This window comes from Rhincodon typus, chromosome 3 (genome assembly GCF_021869965.1).
Source record: "Rhincodon typus isolate 14 chromosome 3, sRhiTyp1.1, whole genome shotgun sequence".
NCBI classification, from domain to species: domain Eukaryota; kingdom Metazoa; phylum Chordata; class Chondrichthyes; order Orectolobiformes; family Rhincodontidae; genus Rhincodon; species Rhincodon typus.
The window spans coordinates 30,866,621-30,886,143 of NC_063334.1; the positions used below are offsets into that span (position 1 = coordinate 30,866,621).

The 19,523-nt window shown below is 40.3% G+C and overlaps 1 protein-coding gene across 2 annotated transcripts in view; it reads right to left on the bottom strand.

The window, feature by feature from the left end:
• The window catches only part of palm2akap2 (palm2 and akap2 fusion), a 157,449-nt gene extending 141,885 nt beyond the window's left edge, over positions 1-15,564 (bottom strand). For both annotated transcript variants that reach the window (XM_048592658.1, XM_020533326.2), the window contains exon 1: positions 15,500-15,564. In XM_048592658.1, the coding sequence (XP_048448615.1) occupies positions 15,500-15,544 (45 nt within the window). In that variant the 5' untranslated portion in view covers positions 15,545-15,564. The remainder of the gene's footprint in view (positions 1-15,499) is intronic.
• Positions 15,565-19,523: the final 3,959 nt, after the last annotated feature.

Genomic DNA, 19,523 nt, shown 5'->3' on the forward strand with positions numbered 1-19,523 from the left:
ATACAGAATTGGGCACAACCTGAAAATTAGATCTGAATCTTCCAGGGGTGAACATAGGAGGTTTGGTTAGTAAGTTTGTAGATGACACCAAAATTGGAGGTGCAGTGGACAGTGAAGAAAGTTACCTCAGAGTACAACAGGATCTTGATCAGATAGGCCAATGGGCTGAGGAGTGGCAGATGGAGTTTATTTCAGATAAATGTGAGGTGCTGCATTTTGGAAAGGCAAATCAGGGCAGGACTTATACACTTACTGGTAAGGTCCTGGGGAGTGTTGCTGAACAAAGAGACCTTGGGGTGCAGGTTCATTATTCTTTGAAGGGCGAGTCACAGGTAGATTAGATAGTGAAGAAGGTGTTCGGTATGCTTGTCTTTATTGGTCAGTGCATTGATTATAGGAGTTGGGAAGTCATGTTGTGGCTGTACAGGACATTGGTTAGGCTGCTTTTGGAATAGTGTGTGTGATTCTGGTCTCCATGCTATAGGAAGAATGTTGTGAAACTTGAAAGGGTTCAGAAAAGATTTACAAGGATGTTGCCAGGGTTGGAGAGTTTGAGCTTTAGGGAGAGGGTAGGTAGGTTGAAGCTATTTTCCCTGGAGTGTTGGACGCTGAGGAGTGACCTTATAGAGGTTTATAAAATCATGAGGTGCATGGATAGGGTGAATAGCCAAGGTCTTTTCCCCAGGGTGGGGGAGTCCAAAACTAGACGGCATAGGTTTAAGGTGAGGGGGAAAGATTTAAAAGGGACCTTAAGGGTAAAGTTATCATGCAGAGGATGATGCATGTATGGAATGAGCTGCCAGAGGAAGTGGTGGAGGCTGGTACAATTACAACATTGAAAAGGCATGTGGATGGGTATATGAATAGAAAGGGTTTAGAGGGATATGGGCCAAATGTTCACAAATGAGATTAGATTTATTTAGGATATCTGGTTTGCACGGATGAGTTGGATTGAAGGGTCTGTTTCCATGCTGTACTACTCTATAACTCTATGAGTGAAATGTGGAAACTTTTTTCATACACAAAGGGTAATGGATATTTGGAACTCTCTTTCACAAATGAAAATTGATGCCAGTTAATTGTTGATTCAAAATCTGAGACTCACAGAGAATCCACAGCAAAGGTGGATATGTGGAGTTGCGTGTAGTTTCTGGAATGTTTTCCCTTAGCAACACTGAGAGAGCATCTTACCACACAAACAGCATTAATTCAAGAAGTCTACTCACCACTGCCTTATGAGGGTGATCAGGGATGAGCAGTACATGTTGGCCTTGCCAGAACCACTCACATCCAGAGAACATTTTTAAAAAAAATGGAAAGTAGATCTGCCAAATGCAGATATCCAAATGAGAATAATAGGACAAAACACTTTGACCAGATGACGTACTTTCAATTTTACATAATTTTTGTGACACCACACATCAGTCACATCTGCAGACATTTCAAGTTGTGCATTCAACATAACAACAATTTTATACCTGAGGCAGCATTTTAAACACTCTCGTTATAAATAGCAAGACCAGACTTGTGGTGTACAATTTTTGCTTCGAAATTGTGTGACATAACAGCCAATTTTTAGGTGCCATATAGTTTCTATGGGGGCAAATTTTGTGTGTGTGTGTGTGTGTGTGTGTGTGTGTGTGTGTGTGTGTGTGTGGGTGGGTGGGTGGGTGTGTGTGGGAGGAGGGTGTATGAGGGGTGTTGTGAGGAGTGTAGAAATTAGTGCACACATCTAACAGGATGTGTCCCAACTGTTCTAAGAATGTATCCTGCTTGAATTAGGTCTTAGGTTGTTTGCAAAATCCTGGAGCACCTCTCCCTGAATGACCCAGTTCTGAAGAAGGGTCACTGGACCTGAAATGTTAACTCTGTTTTCTCTCTACAGATACTGTCAGACCTGCTGAGTTTCTCCAGCAATTTCTGTTTATGTGTACTCTGATCTCCAGCACCCACAGTTCTTTATTTTATTAAATTGTAAATGATCTGGCAATGATCACATTGTTGTTTGTGGGAGCTTGTGGTGCTCAAATTGGCTGGTGTCTTCCCTACATTACCACAGTGGCTTCTCTTAAAAGTCCTTCATTGGTTGTAAAATACTTTAGGACACTTTGAGTTTGTGAAATTTGTTATATAAATGCATGGGTGGTACATCCATTCCTCACACATATTCTTCTCGTGACCTCTTTGTGGATTTTGACATTTGTGGTGGTAAAAGTAAACTACCAATTTGTGTTAGATTTATTACCAGTTACTGAAAAGTTACAGAAACATTATTCTAATTCACAATGCAACCATATCCACAATATGGACCAATTTAGAATTTGTTAGGAAGCTATAGCTATGGTTTTATGTGTGATGCTTCTGTTGAGTGATTTGAGAATGATAATGATTTTCAGTGAGCTCTGCACATACAATATAAAGGTTGCCTTTGTTTTGAAAACTGTGTTTTGTTTTGCTCTTCATCGTGTTTTGAAAGTCCGAGCTCAGCATTCCAGCACTTTCCCTTTGAATACTCAGGTACAAGCTGTGCATCATCAGCTAAAATCTGAAATGTGCTAGCTTATGAATTTTGCATCATGTTGGTTTAGAAACAGACCTATCCTCCTTCCCATGAGTCATTCTCAACTGTGCATTTGTTTGAACACCAGAAACAAAGTTGGGAAGGGACTGATACATCAATTTGAGCACCTCACAGTCCAGCAACCACCACCACCACCGCCACCTACAACAACGCAGACGGCAGGGGAAGCTGCCAGCTCCAAGTTCCACACTTGGACCTGAGTCAGCCATTACTTCATTTTGGCCTGATCAAAATCCTGAAACTCCCTCCCTAACAGTACCATGGGTATATCCACTGCCTACAAGCAGTTCAAGAAGGTAGCTGAGATAACAAGGTGTAGAGCTGGATGAGCACAGCAGGCCAAGCAGCATTAGAGGAGCAGGAAAACTGAAATTTCTGAAGAGGGGTCCAGACCCGAAACGTCAGCTTTCCTGCTCCTTTGATGCTGTTTGGCCTGCTGTGTTCATCCAGCTCTACACCTTGTTATCTTGGATTCTCCAGCATCGGCAGTTCCCACTATCTCTGACTCAAGAAGGTAGCTCACCACTTTCTTCTCAAGTGAACCTAGGGATGAGCAGTAACTATTGGCTTTGCCAGTTATGTACAGATCCTGAGAATGAATAAATAAACATGTGTTAAGATTCCAGCAGTGCCTGCATCTTACATTGAAGGTTCCTCTTTTAAACATTTCTTGAATGCCCTGATGTTGATCTAACCTGGGGATCTGGTGATTTGGAAGGAGAAAACTATTGACTGAACATGTTTGGGTGGCACAGCGGCTGTAGCACTGTCGAATCACAGCGCCAGGGGCCCGGGTTCGATTCCAGCCTTGGCAACTGTCTGCGTGGAATTTGCACATTTGCCCCCTGTCTGCGTGCGTGTCCTCTGGGTGCTCCAGTTTCCTTCCCCAGTCCAAAGATGTGCAGGTTAGTTGGATTGGCCATGCTAAATTTCCCACGGTGTCCGGGGATGTGTAGGTTTGGTGGATTAACCATGGGTAATGCAGGGATGGGGTGGGTCTGCGAGGGATGTTCTTTGGAAGGTTGGTATGGGCTGAATGGCCTGCTTCCACGCTGTAGGGATTCTAAGAGTAAAGGGAAGGAGAATGTTTTGGCTCTAGATTTTATTCAGCATATCTGTCTTATATTAAATGTCAGAGTTGCAGAAGTTGCAATGTTTTCATAATACCAATACTGATTTCAATGCAGGTGGTCTTATAGTAACATAAAATAGTACCCGACTTCACCCATGACTTAAAGTACTACCACCACCAAATAACATTTACCTAATGGTCTTAGCACCAGACATTTGCCTGCCAATAATCTTCAGCCGGCAGTAGTTTCTACTGGCCTGACATTTTAAGATTTTAGCACTTGATAATTTGATAATGATAGAGAAGGCCACAGATTAAAGGTATAACCAACACTATGGGTGCTCGTAATCAAACAACAACAGAAACAAAAACAGAAATTGCTGGAGAAACTCAGCAGCTCTGGCAGCATCTGTGGAGAAAAAGCAGAAATAATGTTTCGGGTGCAGTGACCCTTCTTCAAAAAAGTTCTGAAAGAAGTGTCAATGGAATTGAACCAGTAACTCTGATTTCTGTCCACAGATGCTGCCAGACCTGCTGAACTTTTCCAGCAATTTCTGTTTTTGTTAGTGATTTAAGGTTAACTGTCAGATGAACCAGAAGGGGGGCTGAGGGCTGATTTTTCTTGAGCATGTGGTTATGATCTGGAACGTTCTGCTTAAAGGGTAGTGCAGGAAGAATCAATTGTAATTTTCAAAATGAAATTGGATCCATATTAGTGAAGGAAGAACTTGCAATGATATGAGTAAAAGAGCAGGGGGGATGGGTTAATCAAATAGCTGTTTCAAAGAATTTACGTGGGCCCCAAAGACCAAATAATCTCCTTCTATGATATATAGCCTTAGGAATATGTTACCTTTGTGTAAAGTTATAAACGCTGCTGTTAACTCCTGAATATCCAAAAATAAACCCAGAGTATTGAAATCTGAGATCTTGTAACGGTTAGTATCATTAATAAATTTCAAGACATCTGTCTCAAGGAGAACCCAGTCTTTATGTTAAGTTTCATGACATATAGAGAGTATTCAGACGACATCATATTGAGAATGGTGTTTGACTAAAGAAACCACATCAATCAGTGCACAATGGAGAAACAAATAGAAGGATATGATGTTAGGGTAAGATAGCAGAAGGTATTTGTGGAACATAAAAACCGATAACAGACGAGATGCTTATTACTGTGCTGTAAGTGCAATGTAACTCCATGTAATTATCTATTTTTCATTTACAACAAACCATTGCAATTGACAGCTCATTACCTCATCCTGAGCTTTAACTCAAGAAGCTCAACATTATTCTCTCCCATTTGTCCTATTCTGCACTTCTGATGGTTCCACTTTACATTTTGCTTACTGTTTTAGCAGAGATATTAACTCATTAAAACAAATTGAGCTAATGCTTATGTTAAAACATGGCCACCAATGTTGCTATTTTTGATTCCAAGTGATAGAATGATGGGTTTTGTGCCTCTATCATAGCAGCAACAAGAACTATTTTCTGGCCACATTACTGCCTGCTGTCGCTGTATCTTTGCCATAAACATTACACAGGTTTAGGTCATTAAATCATATTTTTATGGAAGCTATTCAATGCTGAGATCATGGTTGTAATACTCCTTCAAGCTAAACTAAAAAGACTGATATACTGCAAACACATTTGTCTTAGCAGCACAACTATGTGCAGTATTGGAAACAGGGCTGACAGCTGTCTGGGAGTTTTCCGAGCTCCTGAGGCAGTGTCCTGAGGGAGACGCCACTATAGAAGGCTTTCGTTTGGAAAAATATGTGTCAATAAATCAGCTGAGACAGCGTATGCCAGTTACAACTGCTTAAAGGGACATTGCTAACTATTAAAGTGGCTCGCAAGACCTCTAGTATTTCTTGCATTGCTTATGTATCCCATATGTGGCACAAGAATTCAACTTTCAGCATTCCACTATCCCCAGAGGTTTTACTTAACCTTGAGCATGCCCGCTGCCTATTGATTAGCTCATCCAACATAAAATTATGTTGGATGTGTCACATGCACAGGTCAAAATGCACAATTGAGGTACTGGTCCATGATGTCTGATTCCCCATGATGTCTCTGCGCTTGAACACAAAACCATTCTTCAAAGTTGAATGCTGCATGTATCAAAGTCCTTCACATCCTGTTTGAAAGCTTCCATATATTTAAAGATCCAGTTGCACTTGTCCTACAGCATTCCCATCTTCTCTGGGATTGGCATGGAGTTTCTGGGAATTAGCGACTACTCTCTAGGATACAGCTTTAAGTCAACCCAGGAGAAAAAGAACGGGTCACCTGTAGGTAGGGTCAGGCACATGGTGGAGAAGTGCAGTTGTCGGACAGTGAGGCATCAGCCAACTGAGTCATGAGGAGTCTATTCATTTACTGAGTGGGATACAGGGCAGCATGTTACAAGGATGCCAAATGAACAATGGAGAGTGACAGAGGAGTGGATGTGCAAGAGGGTGAAGGAAGGCAGTCCTGCGATGAAACCTTCAGGAACATGTCCATTCAGAGTTCACAACCTTATTCCCACCACAAATGGAGGTCAGCTGGGAGGAAAAGAAGAGAAATGGAAAATATTCCACACTTGAACACCGATAAGAAAGGAACAGGACTGATGGGTGCACACGGTCAGTGAATGGAGTTCAAGCGGAGGACGTTCCTGTGGCGGGTTACTCTGTCTAGATCACTGGGAAAGAGGCCACAGAGTAAAGGACAAAAATTGATCTCTGAGACAATGAATTTGCAAAACGCGGACTGGAAAAAGAAATTCTAGGAGTGGACTGGAAAATATTTGCATTCAGAAGAACCTGAATGTCATCATACATGAGCCGCAGAAAATTAACTTGCAAGTACAACAAACAATTAGGAAGGTATAAGATGTAGGAACTGAAGTAGGCCATTCAGCCCATTGAGCCTGCTATACCATTCAACAAGATCATGGCTGATTGGTTAATTGTTAACTTTTCTGACTTTATACCATAACCCATAATTCTCTTACTGATTAAAAATCTGTCTATCTCAGCCTTGAACATACTTAATGACCCAACTTCTACCAGCCCTTTGCAGTAAAGAATTTCATAGATTCACTACCCTCTGACAGAACAAATTCTTCCTCATCTCGGTCCTAACTGGCAATGTTTTGCTCTGAGATTATATCCTCTGGCCTTTGTTCCCCTTGTGGGAGATTCTATCTCTCAGTATCTACCCTGTGAAGCCCTCTCAGAATCTTTTGTGATTCAATAAGGTCTCCTCCATTATTCTAAACTTCATTGAGTACAAGCCTAAACGTCATTGTGCTGGTAATGCAGAACTCCAGGCTAATACTCTGGGGAAATGGGCTTGAATCCTATCATGGCAGATTTTGAAATTTATATTCAATAAAAAAATTGGGATGAAAAAAGCTGGTCTCATGATCACTTTGTCTGGTTTACATGTGACTCCAGACCATAGAGTGGTGTGGTTGACTCTTAACTGCTTCCAAGCAATTAGGGATGGGCAATAAATACTGTCCTAGCAATTGACACCCACATCCCATACCTAACCTCTCCTCATAAGACAATCCTTCCATAAACAGGATCAACCCAATGAACCTTCTCTGGTCTGCGTCCAATGCTGATATATCTTACCTTCAATAAGGAGAGCTAAACTGTTTACAATATTCTAGGTGTGGTCTAACTAATGCCTTGTTTAGTTTTAGCAAGACTTTCCTAGTTTTATATTCCATTCCCTTTGAAATAAAGGTCAACGATTCATTTGTGCTCCTTATTAACTGCTAGGTTTTTGATATTTATGCACCAGGACCCCCAAATCTCTCTGTGCTACAGCTTTCTGCAGCCTTTCTCCATTTAAATAATATTCAGCTGTTATATTCTTGCTAAAGTGTGTAACCTCATGTTTTCCCATCTGCCAAAGGTTTTGCCTGTTTATTTAACCTATCCAGACTATGTAGACTCTTCATTTTGTTGTGAAGGGATTACAATAGAGGAGTAAAAATTCTTACCACAGTTATAGAGGACATTGGGGAGACAATACCTGAATACAGTGAGTGGCTTTAGTCTCTTTACCCAAGGAAAGAATTATGTGCCCTAGAAGGACTGCGATGAAGGATCACTAGGCATTCCTGGCATGAGGGGCATTCCAATGAGGAGAGATTGAGAAGACAAAATTTATAAATTCCATGGAGAAGTGATTGGAACAAGGGGTTTTACAGGGTGGATACTGATAAAATATTCCCCTCTGCTGACTGAGGAAGCTCGAATAGGAGGTCACAGTCTCAGAATAAGGGGTCAACCTTTTAGAACTGACAAGATGAGAAATTTCTGAGCTCAGATGGTTGGAACTCTGTGGGGTTCTCTGCCCCACAGACTGTGGATGCTCAATCATTAAATACATTAACTAATGAAATTGATTTTTGGGTGCTGGGGATTCATGTGGGTAATAGCAGAAGGTAGAGTTCAGGTAGAAGATCTGCTATAGCCCTGTTGTACAAAAAGCCAAATGGCCTACCCTAGTTACTATTTTTAATGTTTTGATGTTCTTGGTATTTTTTATTGTGTACTATCATGTCAAAGGTAAGTCTCATGGATTGTTTCCCTCTAATTTTCTTTGTTTTAATAAAATTGTGTATCTCAAGTTCCTTTTTATTAGTGGCTGGTGTAAAGATATGGTTGTTGTTCATCTCGGTCTTCTGCATGTTCTGGAGGTTATAACGTTTCGGCAATTTCTGGACCGGGACCCAGGAACAACTACTTTTCTGATGAAGGGTCTAGGCCTGAAATGTCAGCCTTTTTGCTCCTATGATGCTTCTTGCCCTGCTGTGTTCATCCAGCTCTGCACCTTGTTGTCACAAAGTGGGAACGTTGTGAAACTAACCCATTGCCGGTGCAACACATCATTGTTTGTATGCTTGCCCTGTACATGAGTGAAGATTCATGAGTTGGAGGAGTTATGATGAAAGTACTGGGGCAACTAGCAGGACTGAACTACAGTAGGCAAGGACTGCCTTGCTGCTCAACAAGTAGGACTCCTAGTCTCCACCTCTACCTGTTGTGTCTCGGATACCAAATGCATAAAATGCACTGCCCAATGTTAGACTGAACCTGGAAACATGAGAAGGGCTCATATCCATGTCTTGGTGTTTGTCAAATTAGCTGATCTAAGCTAAAGGGGGTGGGGGCAGACTGATAATTGCCTAGGATTGTCCTGAAATTGGAGATTAATGTTCAGTTGAATGCCAATGGGAAATTGTTAAAAATGCAAATAATTTCGTTTGAGTTCATGATAGTTCAGGGGGACGAGAAACTTCAGTTACGTAGACATGGATAAATACTGTTCTCATTGGTGGAAGGATCAAAAACAAGAGGGCACAGAGTTAAGATAATTGGTAAAAGAAACAGTAGTGACAGGAGGTCAAACCTCTTAATCCTGTGAATGGCTAGTAACTGGAACGCACCGTTTAAGAGTGGTAAGGACAGGTTCAATAGAGGCCTTCAAAATTCTGTGAACTCACTTTCTAGTAGGCCAGGGGTAATATGACAGTGGCCATGTTGAGGAAGGAATGATGGGAGTATGAGGGCAGCATAGTTGAAAGTGGGAGATCATGGATAGAATATCCAGGAATACACCTAAGCAGAGTTGGCAAGATCAGTGGAAAGGTGCTCGGTTACATTTTATCTCTGAGCACAGGGATAGAGACGATAAAAGTAATCCAATCATCCCTTTCCTAACAGACATACTTGTGAATGTAAATATTCCCGTGTTTTTATATGGGTCTCAGATCACATGACATGCATTTGCAAAACGTGTTTTCGAGAAGAGGAAGAAAACTGGTTTGACAAGATGAGGCATGGATACAAATAGGCCTAGAAATTAGTCCATAAATCACCAGTTTTTCACAATCTGTGTTGGATTAATTATAATGAGGCCCAGGCATCAATATCCAGATCTGTACACGTACTTTCTTTCCTCGGTGAATTGGAAGACAACGTGTAAGTGTTCCAATGGAGCCTTTCTGACTGAAGATCTGCAATACTAGGCCAGTTGATAGACAGGTTGGTTTGAGGTGATAGGTTGTGTTTGAGGGAAGAAGCTTCTTAGGGTAACAGTGGCTATGATTGAGTCAAGATGGGCTGGGAGGGGTGCGTGGTGGGGGTAGCACAATAAGGATTGTCCTGCTCTACTGATGCAAAGCCTAGCAAAATATCGTTGGCAGCTATTTTTAGTTGTTTATGAAGTTATTTTGTGATCACTGGAACAGAATTCCCTCATGGAAAATTGCAAATTAGAGCGAGAACAAAGGATTAGGTTAGTACATCTCCAAAACCTGCATGACTCTTTTCCAATTACCTTTGCACATCTTAAAGCGATACACCTCAGTGAAATGTTAGCCATTCTACTTATTAATTAGGCCTCAACTATAGAACAGTTACTACCAACATATTCAGCTGTAGTATTTCAGAAATGTACGGCTAGAAATTGCTGCTTGTAGCAACAGACAAAGGAACAAACTCCTTTGTAGGACATTCCTTTGTCTGCTATTTTGAGGGAGACATAAACACACCAGTCAGTCTAGTTGACAGTGGCATGGGTGGCATTTGTCATGCAGGGGCCACATGGAAAGGTTCAGTTTGGGGTGTGTACGTTTTACCAGACAAGAATACTTGATACGGATGACTTAATTTGGTGCCAAGATCAGTTGCACTATGCTTTGTTGCTTGTTTATTTACCAATCTTTTGTTTAATTTTTAAAAAAAGACAATTATTAAAGATGACATGAGGAAAAATGTTCACCCCCTCCATGCAACATTCATTTTTACACTCCATGTTTACATAGGACATACAGAAACAAGGCATTCAGTTAGTGTCTGTGCCCTACTCAAGCCTCAATTTTTTGCCTGGCATCCCTTTGAATTCATCTATGCTATTCACATCAATCACTCAGCGGGGAAACATGTTCTGTGGATAAAGACGTTCCTTCTGAATACCCTACTGCATTTATTCGTGACAGTTTCTCATTGATGGCCATTGCTGTCCTCTTCCCCACAACTGGAAACATTCTCTCCTTATCCACTCTATCAAAACCTTTCCTAATGTAATTTAAGGACCTCTCTTAGATCACCTGTCAAGAGAAACAAGACCTAGCATGTGAATCTTTTCCTGGTAAGTATACTGGGAAATTTTGCATATCATCCTTATTAGTCTTCTGTGTACTCTCCCCAATATCTATATCCTTTTTATACTATGGCAGAAAGAATTACATGCAGTCTAACCAAGGTTCAACCAGGTACAGAACAACTTCGCTACTTTTCCATTCTATCTGTCTGTAACCAAGTCCAGTAATAATTCTTTTCTGAGCTAATTGAGCACCTTTTAGTGATTGAGATGTTTATACAGTGAGATCCCATTGATCCTCTATACCGGTTTGATCTGTGCCTTCCAAGTAAGTGACTTTCCTATTCTTCCAACCAAATGTATTATCTCTCATTTATTTGTGTCGAATTTCAATTTGCCAATTATTTCTTGTGATCAGACTGTTCTGATTGAAAGCACAGTGCACGCAGATATGACGATTGTATGCATTATATGGGCTGCATTTAGTGTTTTTATACTAGCGTGAAATGGTGGGAACATTTACTCCATCTTCTTGTCTGATGCCTGAATGTGTAATTGTTATTTCTTATTATGTGGAATCTTTACAGCCTTTTTGTGGAAATACTAAGCCAGATCTTGCTGGAGTGGGACAGATCATGGCACACGCCATTAGATAGAAATTCTCCCTCAATCTTCATCTCAAATTTAGTTAGCTGGAAATGGGAACTGATAAAGATGCCTTGACAACATGAGACATAGCATATTTCAGTGAGCAATGGTAACTGCAAGTTATTGCTCAGCTAAGGAAGGTGAATATGTTTCAAATCAGATACAGAAAGAGGAATAAAGAGAGGGAATTGAAGGTTAGATTAAAAGATAGACAAAAAAAGTAAGAAAAATGACAGCACTTAAAATGTGATATTTTAAAGATCTCCAATTTACTCCATTCTTGAATGAGATTGCAGTTTAACTTGTCCCTTTTCTGATCCATAAAAGTTGTATCAACAATATTAATGCATTAGCAAAGTTTGTAATGTTAACAAGGTACAAAAATGCTGTTAAGTAATGAACCTAAATCTGAGTGGTGTTTAATGGACAATTAATTTGTAAATTTAGAAAGATCATAAAAGCAATCAAATTACGGGCAAATGTTGCTTGAACAAAACACAGAATTGGGAGTTGACCAGAAAGTTCCAGAGGTTTGTAACTCGATGTACCTCTCAGCTTGCTATCAAATTTGCACATTGATAATTGATAATTGTAAAAAAAATGTTATAGTCCAGGCAAGATCTGTCCCAATCTTTGACAGAGGGTGCAGTAAGTCCATCATGCAACACACTTTGTATGGCATGAAATTGTATTTGTGAATGAGATACAATTGGGTTCCTGAAGTCTACTTTGGGAGAGGATTGGCAAAAAATAAAGTACCTTCTCTAAACTAAAAGTGAGTGGGACAACAGATGAAATCTGGGAATATTAAGCTCAGGGAGACATAGTGGGAACATGTGCTATTTATAAATTGAGTGTAAGACTGGAATGCAGAGGTTGTGGGAGGAACATGGATATTGCTGGGGTTTCAGAAATTTAAACACAATTAAGAGAGGAGGTTACATAAACATGCCAGCAATGAGAGACTGGAAAACACTCCTTGGCTCAAGCAGTAAGTTATTACTCAGTTTGTGCTACCATCTGCATCCCAAAAAGTGCACTCCCCAAACATCATATTGGTACGTATTAAAATATTTCTAAGGCAGAGGGAGATGGATTCCTGATGACCAAGAGAATGAAAGATTATAAGAGATTTGCAGGAATGTAGAGTTGAGGTTAAAATCAGATCAGCCAAAATCCTCTTGAATGACAGAGCAGGCTCAAAGGACCGAGGGGTCTACTCTTGTTCCTTGTTCGTATGTTAGGAAATAATTAGGTACAAACTTATTTCATCATCATGTGAAACAAACATTGTGATTTGAGATGTGAAAACGGATTGCTGTTTGAATTCAAGTGGAATTAGGAAGGAGACATTTTCCACGCAGTCTACTGTTTTCAAACTCCACTTTGAATCATGAATTCCTCAGAAATGATGCGACCGAATTAAAGTGAAATGATTCACCTTTGATGGGCACTTGTGAGAAAATGCTAATGAAAAAATATTGAAATTTGTGCATCACTATTTATCTTACTTTTTGTCATCCTGCTGAAGAGCTGGTGAAGACTAGATGGGTCAAAAAGCCTTTTCGTATTCTGTGTTGTATGTTGCTATTTATAAATAAGCATTTTGGAACTTCTCAGGACCATTGACTGGTTCACATTTCCCATGCAGGAGCACAAGTTGCACAATTCCAACAGTGCCCTGGCACACAGCATTGAGAATACGTTACGCATTTGAAAATATCGCTGATAGCTTCTAGGCCACAATATTACCATACAAACCAGTTTTCGCCATCCACGAAAGTAATTTTTCTTAAAATGCATTTCCTTCCTGTCATACATACGTTAAAAATAGCAGTAACAGTTCAGAGACAACATCATCGATTATTATAAATCATAAGTATTTCATTAAGTTGGGTTTGAAATATTAATTGAATATCTGAGAGTTGAGTGAAGAAATGGCCATTTTTCTTTTGTGGTGAGGACTGGAAACAGCTAGATTCTTGCCGCCGAGAACAACTTTTATATACAAGTCAAAATTGAACTTGGTTCAGAATATCGTTATATTCTTTCCACATTTGTCCATCAAAGGAATTTCATGAGGCCTCTAGTGGACTGTTTCTCCAGGAAACCTTTGCCCCCAGAGTTGAATTCTTCGAGACATGGGATACCATGTCTCCAAGCCTAGCAAATGTCACACAGTTGAAGCTTCAGGACATTTGGTTAGACTCTCAGTTTTACAGCAGTTTGCCCTCAGTCTTGCTGACTAGCTGTCCCAATCACAGAAACAGCTATTCTTAGACATTCCCCAAGGCTCCTCCTACCCAACCGTTCTCTCTGCAGTAATATAAATCAGCTCAGCAAAGTAGCCGCGGTTTTAATTAAAATCATCTGTGTCAACATCTCTGGATGGAAATCAAACTCAAGCTGTTCTGCATTCTGGTGAAGGGACGCAAGAAAAGCCTGCCCCTGTGTCCAATTCTTCCCTGAAAATACTAGTTCCAGATCAGACTGTTTCCAGTCCCTCCTCAGTTGTTCATCAAGGCTGTTGCTGCTGAAACCTCCAGCAAAGGTCTTATCATATCAGACAGGAAAAGTCCATCTTTCTCTTCTATGCGTTTATTGCCTAATAACAACAGATTTACTGCAGGAACACATGGCTGAAAGGGAAACTAAATCAGTTCCAGTTCAAAATTAGCTGAAACAACAACTTGCATTGCTATAGTGCCGTTTAGATGACGACTCGGGGTACTTCGCAGGACTATTAGTGTGAAAAATCATGTTCCACGTCACTTAAGAAGAAAGACAGATGACCAAGAGTTTGATCAAAAAGGTAGGTTTTAAGCAATGTCTTAAAGAGGGACCAAGAGAGGGTCACAAAGCAATGAGATTTGAGGAAGGAGTTCCAAAGGTTCGGGCTGACGGGTGATGACACAACCGCTAATTGGAGAACATTTGAGATGAAAGATGCAACAAGGTCAGAGAGTAGAGATCTTGGTGAAACAGAAAGTGTGGATATAAAGAAACCATTCAACATCTGATTAGTAAATATACCGGATTTTCCATCATTTTAACTATTATTGTTCCATGCCCTTGCTGAAAATCCCCATAAAATCATACAGTATTGTGTTAGTGCTCAAACAAAAAGAACCCTTTAAGTACTGATATAAAAAATCTCCAATACCAGAGGACTACATCAAACTGTGACAAACACGTGTAGTAAACCGAATAAGAGATCATTGGCCCTCTGCGTGCAGCAGTCAGATCTTTGCAAGAGGATTTTAAACGACAAGTTCTTAGTTTTGGTTTGTTCTAAGAGAGCAATGAACAAAAAATTTAAAGTAATCACACTTTAAAATGATAGCACTCTAGTTGAAAATGAAGAATAAAAGAAAAACCAATGCTCTACATAAAATAAAACCGGTTTTCAACTTTGCAAGGCATTCACATGATCAAAACTTTAATGCACATTCCATGGTCTTTGACATTACAAACTAATCCCAGTTAGGCTGTTGCTCATTTTCAGGGACGAGCCATTAACACAATGATAATTGCTGGTTTATATGCTCTCAATGCGTTAAACTCAAAAGCTAAGCCTGAAGTTTAGAGTTGGACTCTCAGCAGGGCAAGTTTTCAGAAATATTGCTCTGCTTTTAATCAGACACAACAATCCAGTGCAGAATTCAAGATCTTGTAATAATCTCTCTCTTTCTTCAAAAAAATTGTGACATACCTCAGACTTAAGCCTATTTTACTTTCTTTTAAACAAAAACAGATTCCGATTACTGTTGGGGAAGGAACGTTATAAAGAAAACCATAACTAAACAGAAACAGTCAACACGAACACGCAAATAACAATTGTGACCTGCTTCAACACAGAAGACCATTGCGCATATTAACACATCGTTATTAGAGATTCTTATGACCTATCAGTGAAAGTGCCTCCAGAGTACAGGCAGATTCACACCCCAGCTGGCTTCTTTTAATGGCCTGCCTCCTTCCAGCTCTGTCTCCTAAAAAGGTAGGCACATGACACATAGACTGAACAAGCCAAAAAGTTACAAGTCTGCTGGAAAGAATAAAAGAGAGAATTGACTTACTGCTATGGCTTGGAGTCTTTGCTTCTGCAGTTCAGCCTCTGCCATCCTAGAAGAGTGATACAGAACAGTGCAGTCACAATTAAGAGAGCGTAGCTATAACACTCAGGTAGATTGAAGAAAAGGGGAGGTAGTGGCTGGAAGTGGGGGAGGTGAGCAGGAGTACTTTTTGCTGGAGTGTTACTGCCCGTTCGATGTACTGTAAAGACTCATTTCAATCACAAGCCTTGCTTCAGCTGTAATTTAACAGCATTTTCTCCAAACGCTGCTGTCACAAGCCTTGTACGTGCAGTTAAAAGGAGCTGAGTAGAGGGATAGTTGGCATGTCTATCATTTTTCAGCTTTGACGTGCCTCTGGGTGTTTGCTCCTCCTAGATTAGGGTCATGACAGAGGGGCCTCACCAACTGGGAGGATATGTAGCGATGACCCGCATGTGGGAAAGTGTTGCTGTACAGTTTGTGCAGCAGACAAGAGATTGCACCTATGGGGGATGTGTGTGTGTGTGTGTGTGTGTGTGTGTGGAGGGGGGTAAAGACAGAAAGGGAGGGAACGTGCAAAATGCCAATGAGGAAGTTAACTAAAAATAATCCAGGCAGCACTTTATCTTTTCTGTTTGCTTTCTAGATCTGTTGCCAACTTCCACTTTAGTAGTGGAACTCATTCTATAAAGGCTGTTATAAAGCAGTCGCCCCTTTCCAAAACCTGAAAGAGGTGAGCAGCTCCTGCTGGTGACATTGCTCACTGTATTCAAAAGCCCAAAATATTCTGTCTTCCCTTTGCATTACTTGAATTCTGCTGGAGCTATCCAAGGGGATCTTAGTAAGAAACAGAAATTGTCGAATAAACTATCAAACAAGTTTCAGGATTGTAGAAAAATTAATAGAATCAACTGGTGAAGAAAGAAGCCATTCAGTTCCTCCTGTTGGTGCTTGCTGTTTAGAAGTGTCATGCAATTAGACTCACGCCCCTGGCCTTTCTCCATTTCCCTGCATTTGCTTCCTTTCTGAAAATTACCAGTAGCTACACTTCCACCAGCCTTTCAGACAGTGCTTTCCGCATTATAATAACCCAGTGGATACAATATTCTTGGTTCCCTTTGGTTTATCAACCTGGTTGTGAAAACAGTTCTTTCCTCTCTACTCACAAAATCTCCCCTTAACCTTCGCATTCTAAGTGTATTTGTTCCAAATGGCTTATTATGTTAATGGATCGGAGGTCAGTCTGTAAAGATTTCTGTAGGAGACTTGCCCGAAGCAAACAACGTAGCAACTACACATTAAACAACAATTTTATATACATGGCTGTTTTTTTTTCAGTTTTCTTTATGATGTCCAGTCACATAGCAAGCGAGAATTGTTGGCATTACTCTTTAAATTTGGCTTTGCCCGACATTTCACTCTGCCAGTGCCATCTGATGCTATCGGGTAATAGTTGGGATGATTGAAAAGGTGATGCCTCTCAGTGGAAATGGTGGGGGAGGGGGGCAGGTAACAGGGATAAGGCAGGAGGTGGGCAGTGAATGAGGTTGCCTCTAACTGGTCACATGTAGCACTCTTGCGTTTCAGTCTAATGCTTGAAACTTCATGTCCCACTCCAAAATCTTGATTGTATAATCTAAGATAAACCTTCACTGCAGTCCAATAGGAGCGCTGCACTCACTGAGGTCCATCTTTTGGCTAAGACACTAAATCAAAGCAAAATATTTATCTCTAACCCAACATTGCAAATTATTGAGTTATTATTGCATTGCTGTTGGTGGGATCTTGTGCACAAATAGGCTGTTTTACATTTCCACACTTCAAAAGCTCTCTGCTTCCTGTCCAAGAGGTGAGGACAAATCTCAGGAACACATCGCATTACGAGATGGCCTATAATTTTCATACCTCACTCAGGAATACTCGTCTGCTCCATGTCATACTATTTATCAGAGGCATGTTAGCATAGCAAATATAGAAAGTGTTACGAAGTTGTGTAGAATAGTCATGAATTGGTAGGCAGAAAGTTAGAATTTGCTGGTAAAAATGATAGTGGGGAAAAGCAGTGCGTCGTCCTTCTGAAAGATGATGTTTTTTCTGTGATTAGAGATCTTTTTAAAATGTATGTTTGTGAGCAGCAGTTGGAGTGCCAGTACAGAAAATATCCAAAATTGAAACATTAATATTGAAAGGCCAAGCAGCAGTTTTTTTTAAAACCAAGACAACAGTTATGAATTTTAGCTAATCAATTTGAACGAAGCCCTGAGCTACCAGAAACCAACTGAATTTAAAACTGATGGTTTTGGCAATCTGAAACGAATCATATTGTAAGAAATTGATGTGTTATTGGAGGGGGGGGTATATAAAGATGAGGGCATTTGGAAAATCAGAGAGAGCCAACTGCCATCTGAGAGGAGAGTCAAACTTCAGCTGCAGAGAAGGCAAGTCCGCCATCTGAGATACAAACCTGGCTTTCACATTAAATTATTGGGATCTCTGTAAAGACCCATCAAAGATACCACAGCATTTTAGCTCAGAGTCCTCACCGAAGAAATTAAATAGAAAAACATCCAAGACAGCAGAATCAACGGAAGAAAGGCATTTGTGACATGAAATCAACAGAAGGAAGATTGGAGATAAAGCAGTGAAGACATAGATTGTGCGAACTTGGAGAGATTAAGTTTTAATTTATTGTTTTTTTTATTAACTGGGTTTGTACAAGTGGGATTTGTGCTTATTTGAACAGCATTCCAATAGGATTTAGACCAGTTCGGAAGTAGTTAGTAGTCTAAGGGGGAATTGTTCAGTTTGTTAGTAATTCTGTGAATTTGTTCATTGTGAGGGTTAAACAAATAAATTGTTTCTCATTATTTATAAAGTGGAGATCAGGGATTTTCTTCCTTTTAACCACACTTTTAACAGATTACAAGGGGAAGGTGAGCTTTTCTGGGTGCTTTGCGGGTAATTATCAGGAGGGAACTTCTACTCCTGTCATAACAGGTTGGGGCTTGTGTTTTGGTTTAACTATCAGAGGAGTTCGGGCATTGCCCCTCCATAACAAAAGGCTGTGAAAAGATAACGAAGGCCATATACCAGCACTGGTAACACTTATTTATATTCTTGCTAATATTTAGAGTATGAGAAAGCAAGGAAATGGGAACACTAAGGGCAGGATTTTCCACTGAGGTCATTTTGCCCCTGGTGCTGGTTTGAACTGAGACTTCCACCTCAGAGAAGCCATAGAAATTTGCAGCACAGAAGGAGGCAGGAGGCATCACCTTTGATCCATCATGTCTGCACCAGTTAACAAGTAGCCATTCAGTCTAATCCTACTTTCCAGCCATCAGTTTGTTGTCTTGTGGTTTATAGGAGTTCAGGTTCAAATCCAAGTATGTCTTAAATGTTATGAGAGCTAAACATCTGCCTCTACCAATCTTTTAGGCAGAGAGATCAAGATCATCACTGTCATGTTAATGATAACTGCTGTAGGGATCAATTAACTCTGTGATTTCATTTGTTTAAAACAGTAAAACACTTTGACTAATGAAGCACAAACTACAACAACCAACTGATTTCTGCGTGTGCAGTTTGCTGACACAAAGCAGACTCAACAGCAGGCAGAGTCGCAACACTGTATGCACACAACACATGGTGTCCTTAACGAGAAAGTCTCTTAAAGGCAAAGTACATATAGAACACTTACTGTGCTTTGGATGAAAGCATTTCTCCTCAAAACCTTGTATGTCTTATGCTAAATCCTCAACCAAGGGGATAGGTCCCTCACACCCTTCTATTCAGTCCCTCATTATTTTATACACTTCAATTGAATCTCCTCTCAGCCCCCTGTGTTCCAAAGAAGACAGCCTCGATTACTTCATCTTTGTTTGTAACAAACATTCTTCAATCCAGGCAACGTCCCTCTAAATCTCCTTGGTATCATCTGCGGTGTAATCAGATCATTTTTACATTGTGATGACTAGAACAGCACACAGTTCCAGATTAATTTTCCGTCTGCTCTATCAAAATTAATTTTAGCTGCAGGATTAACTTC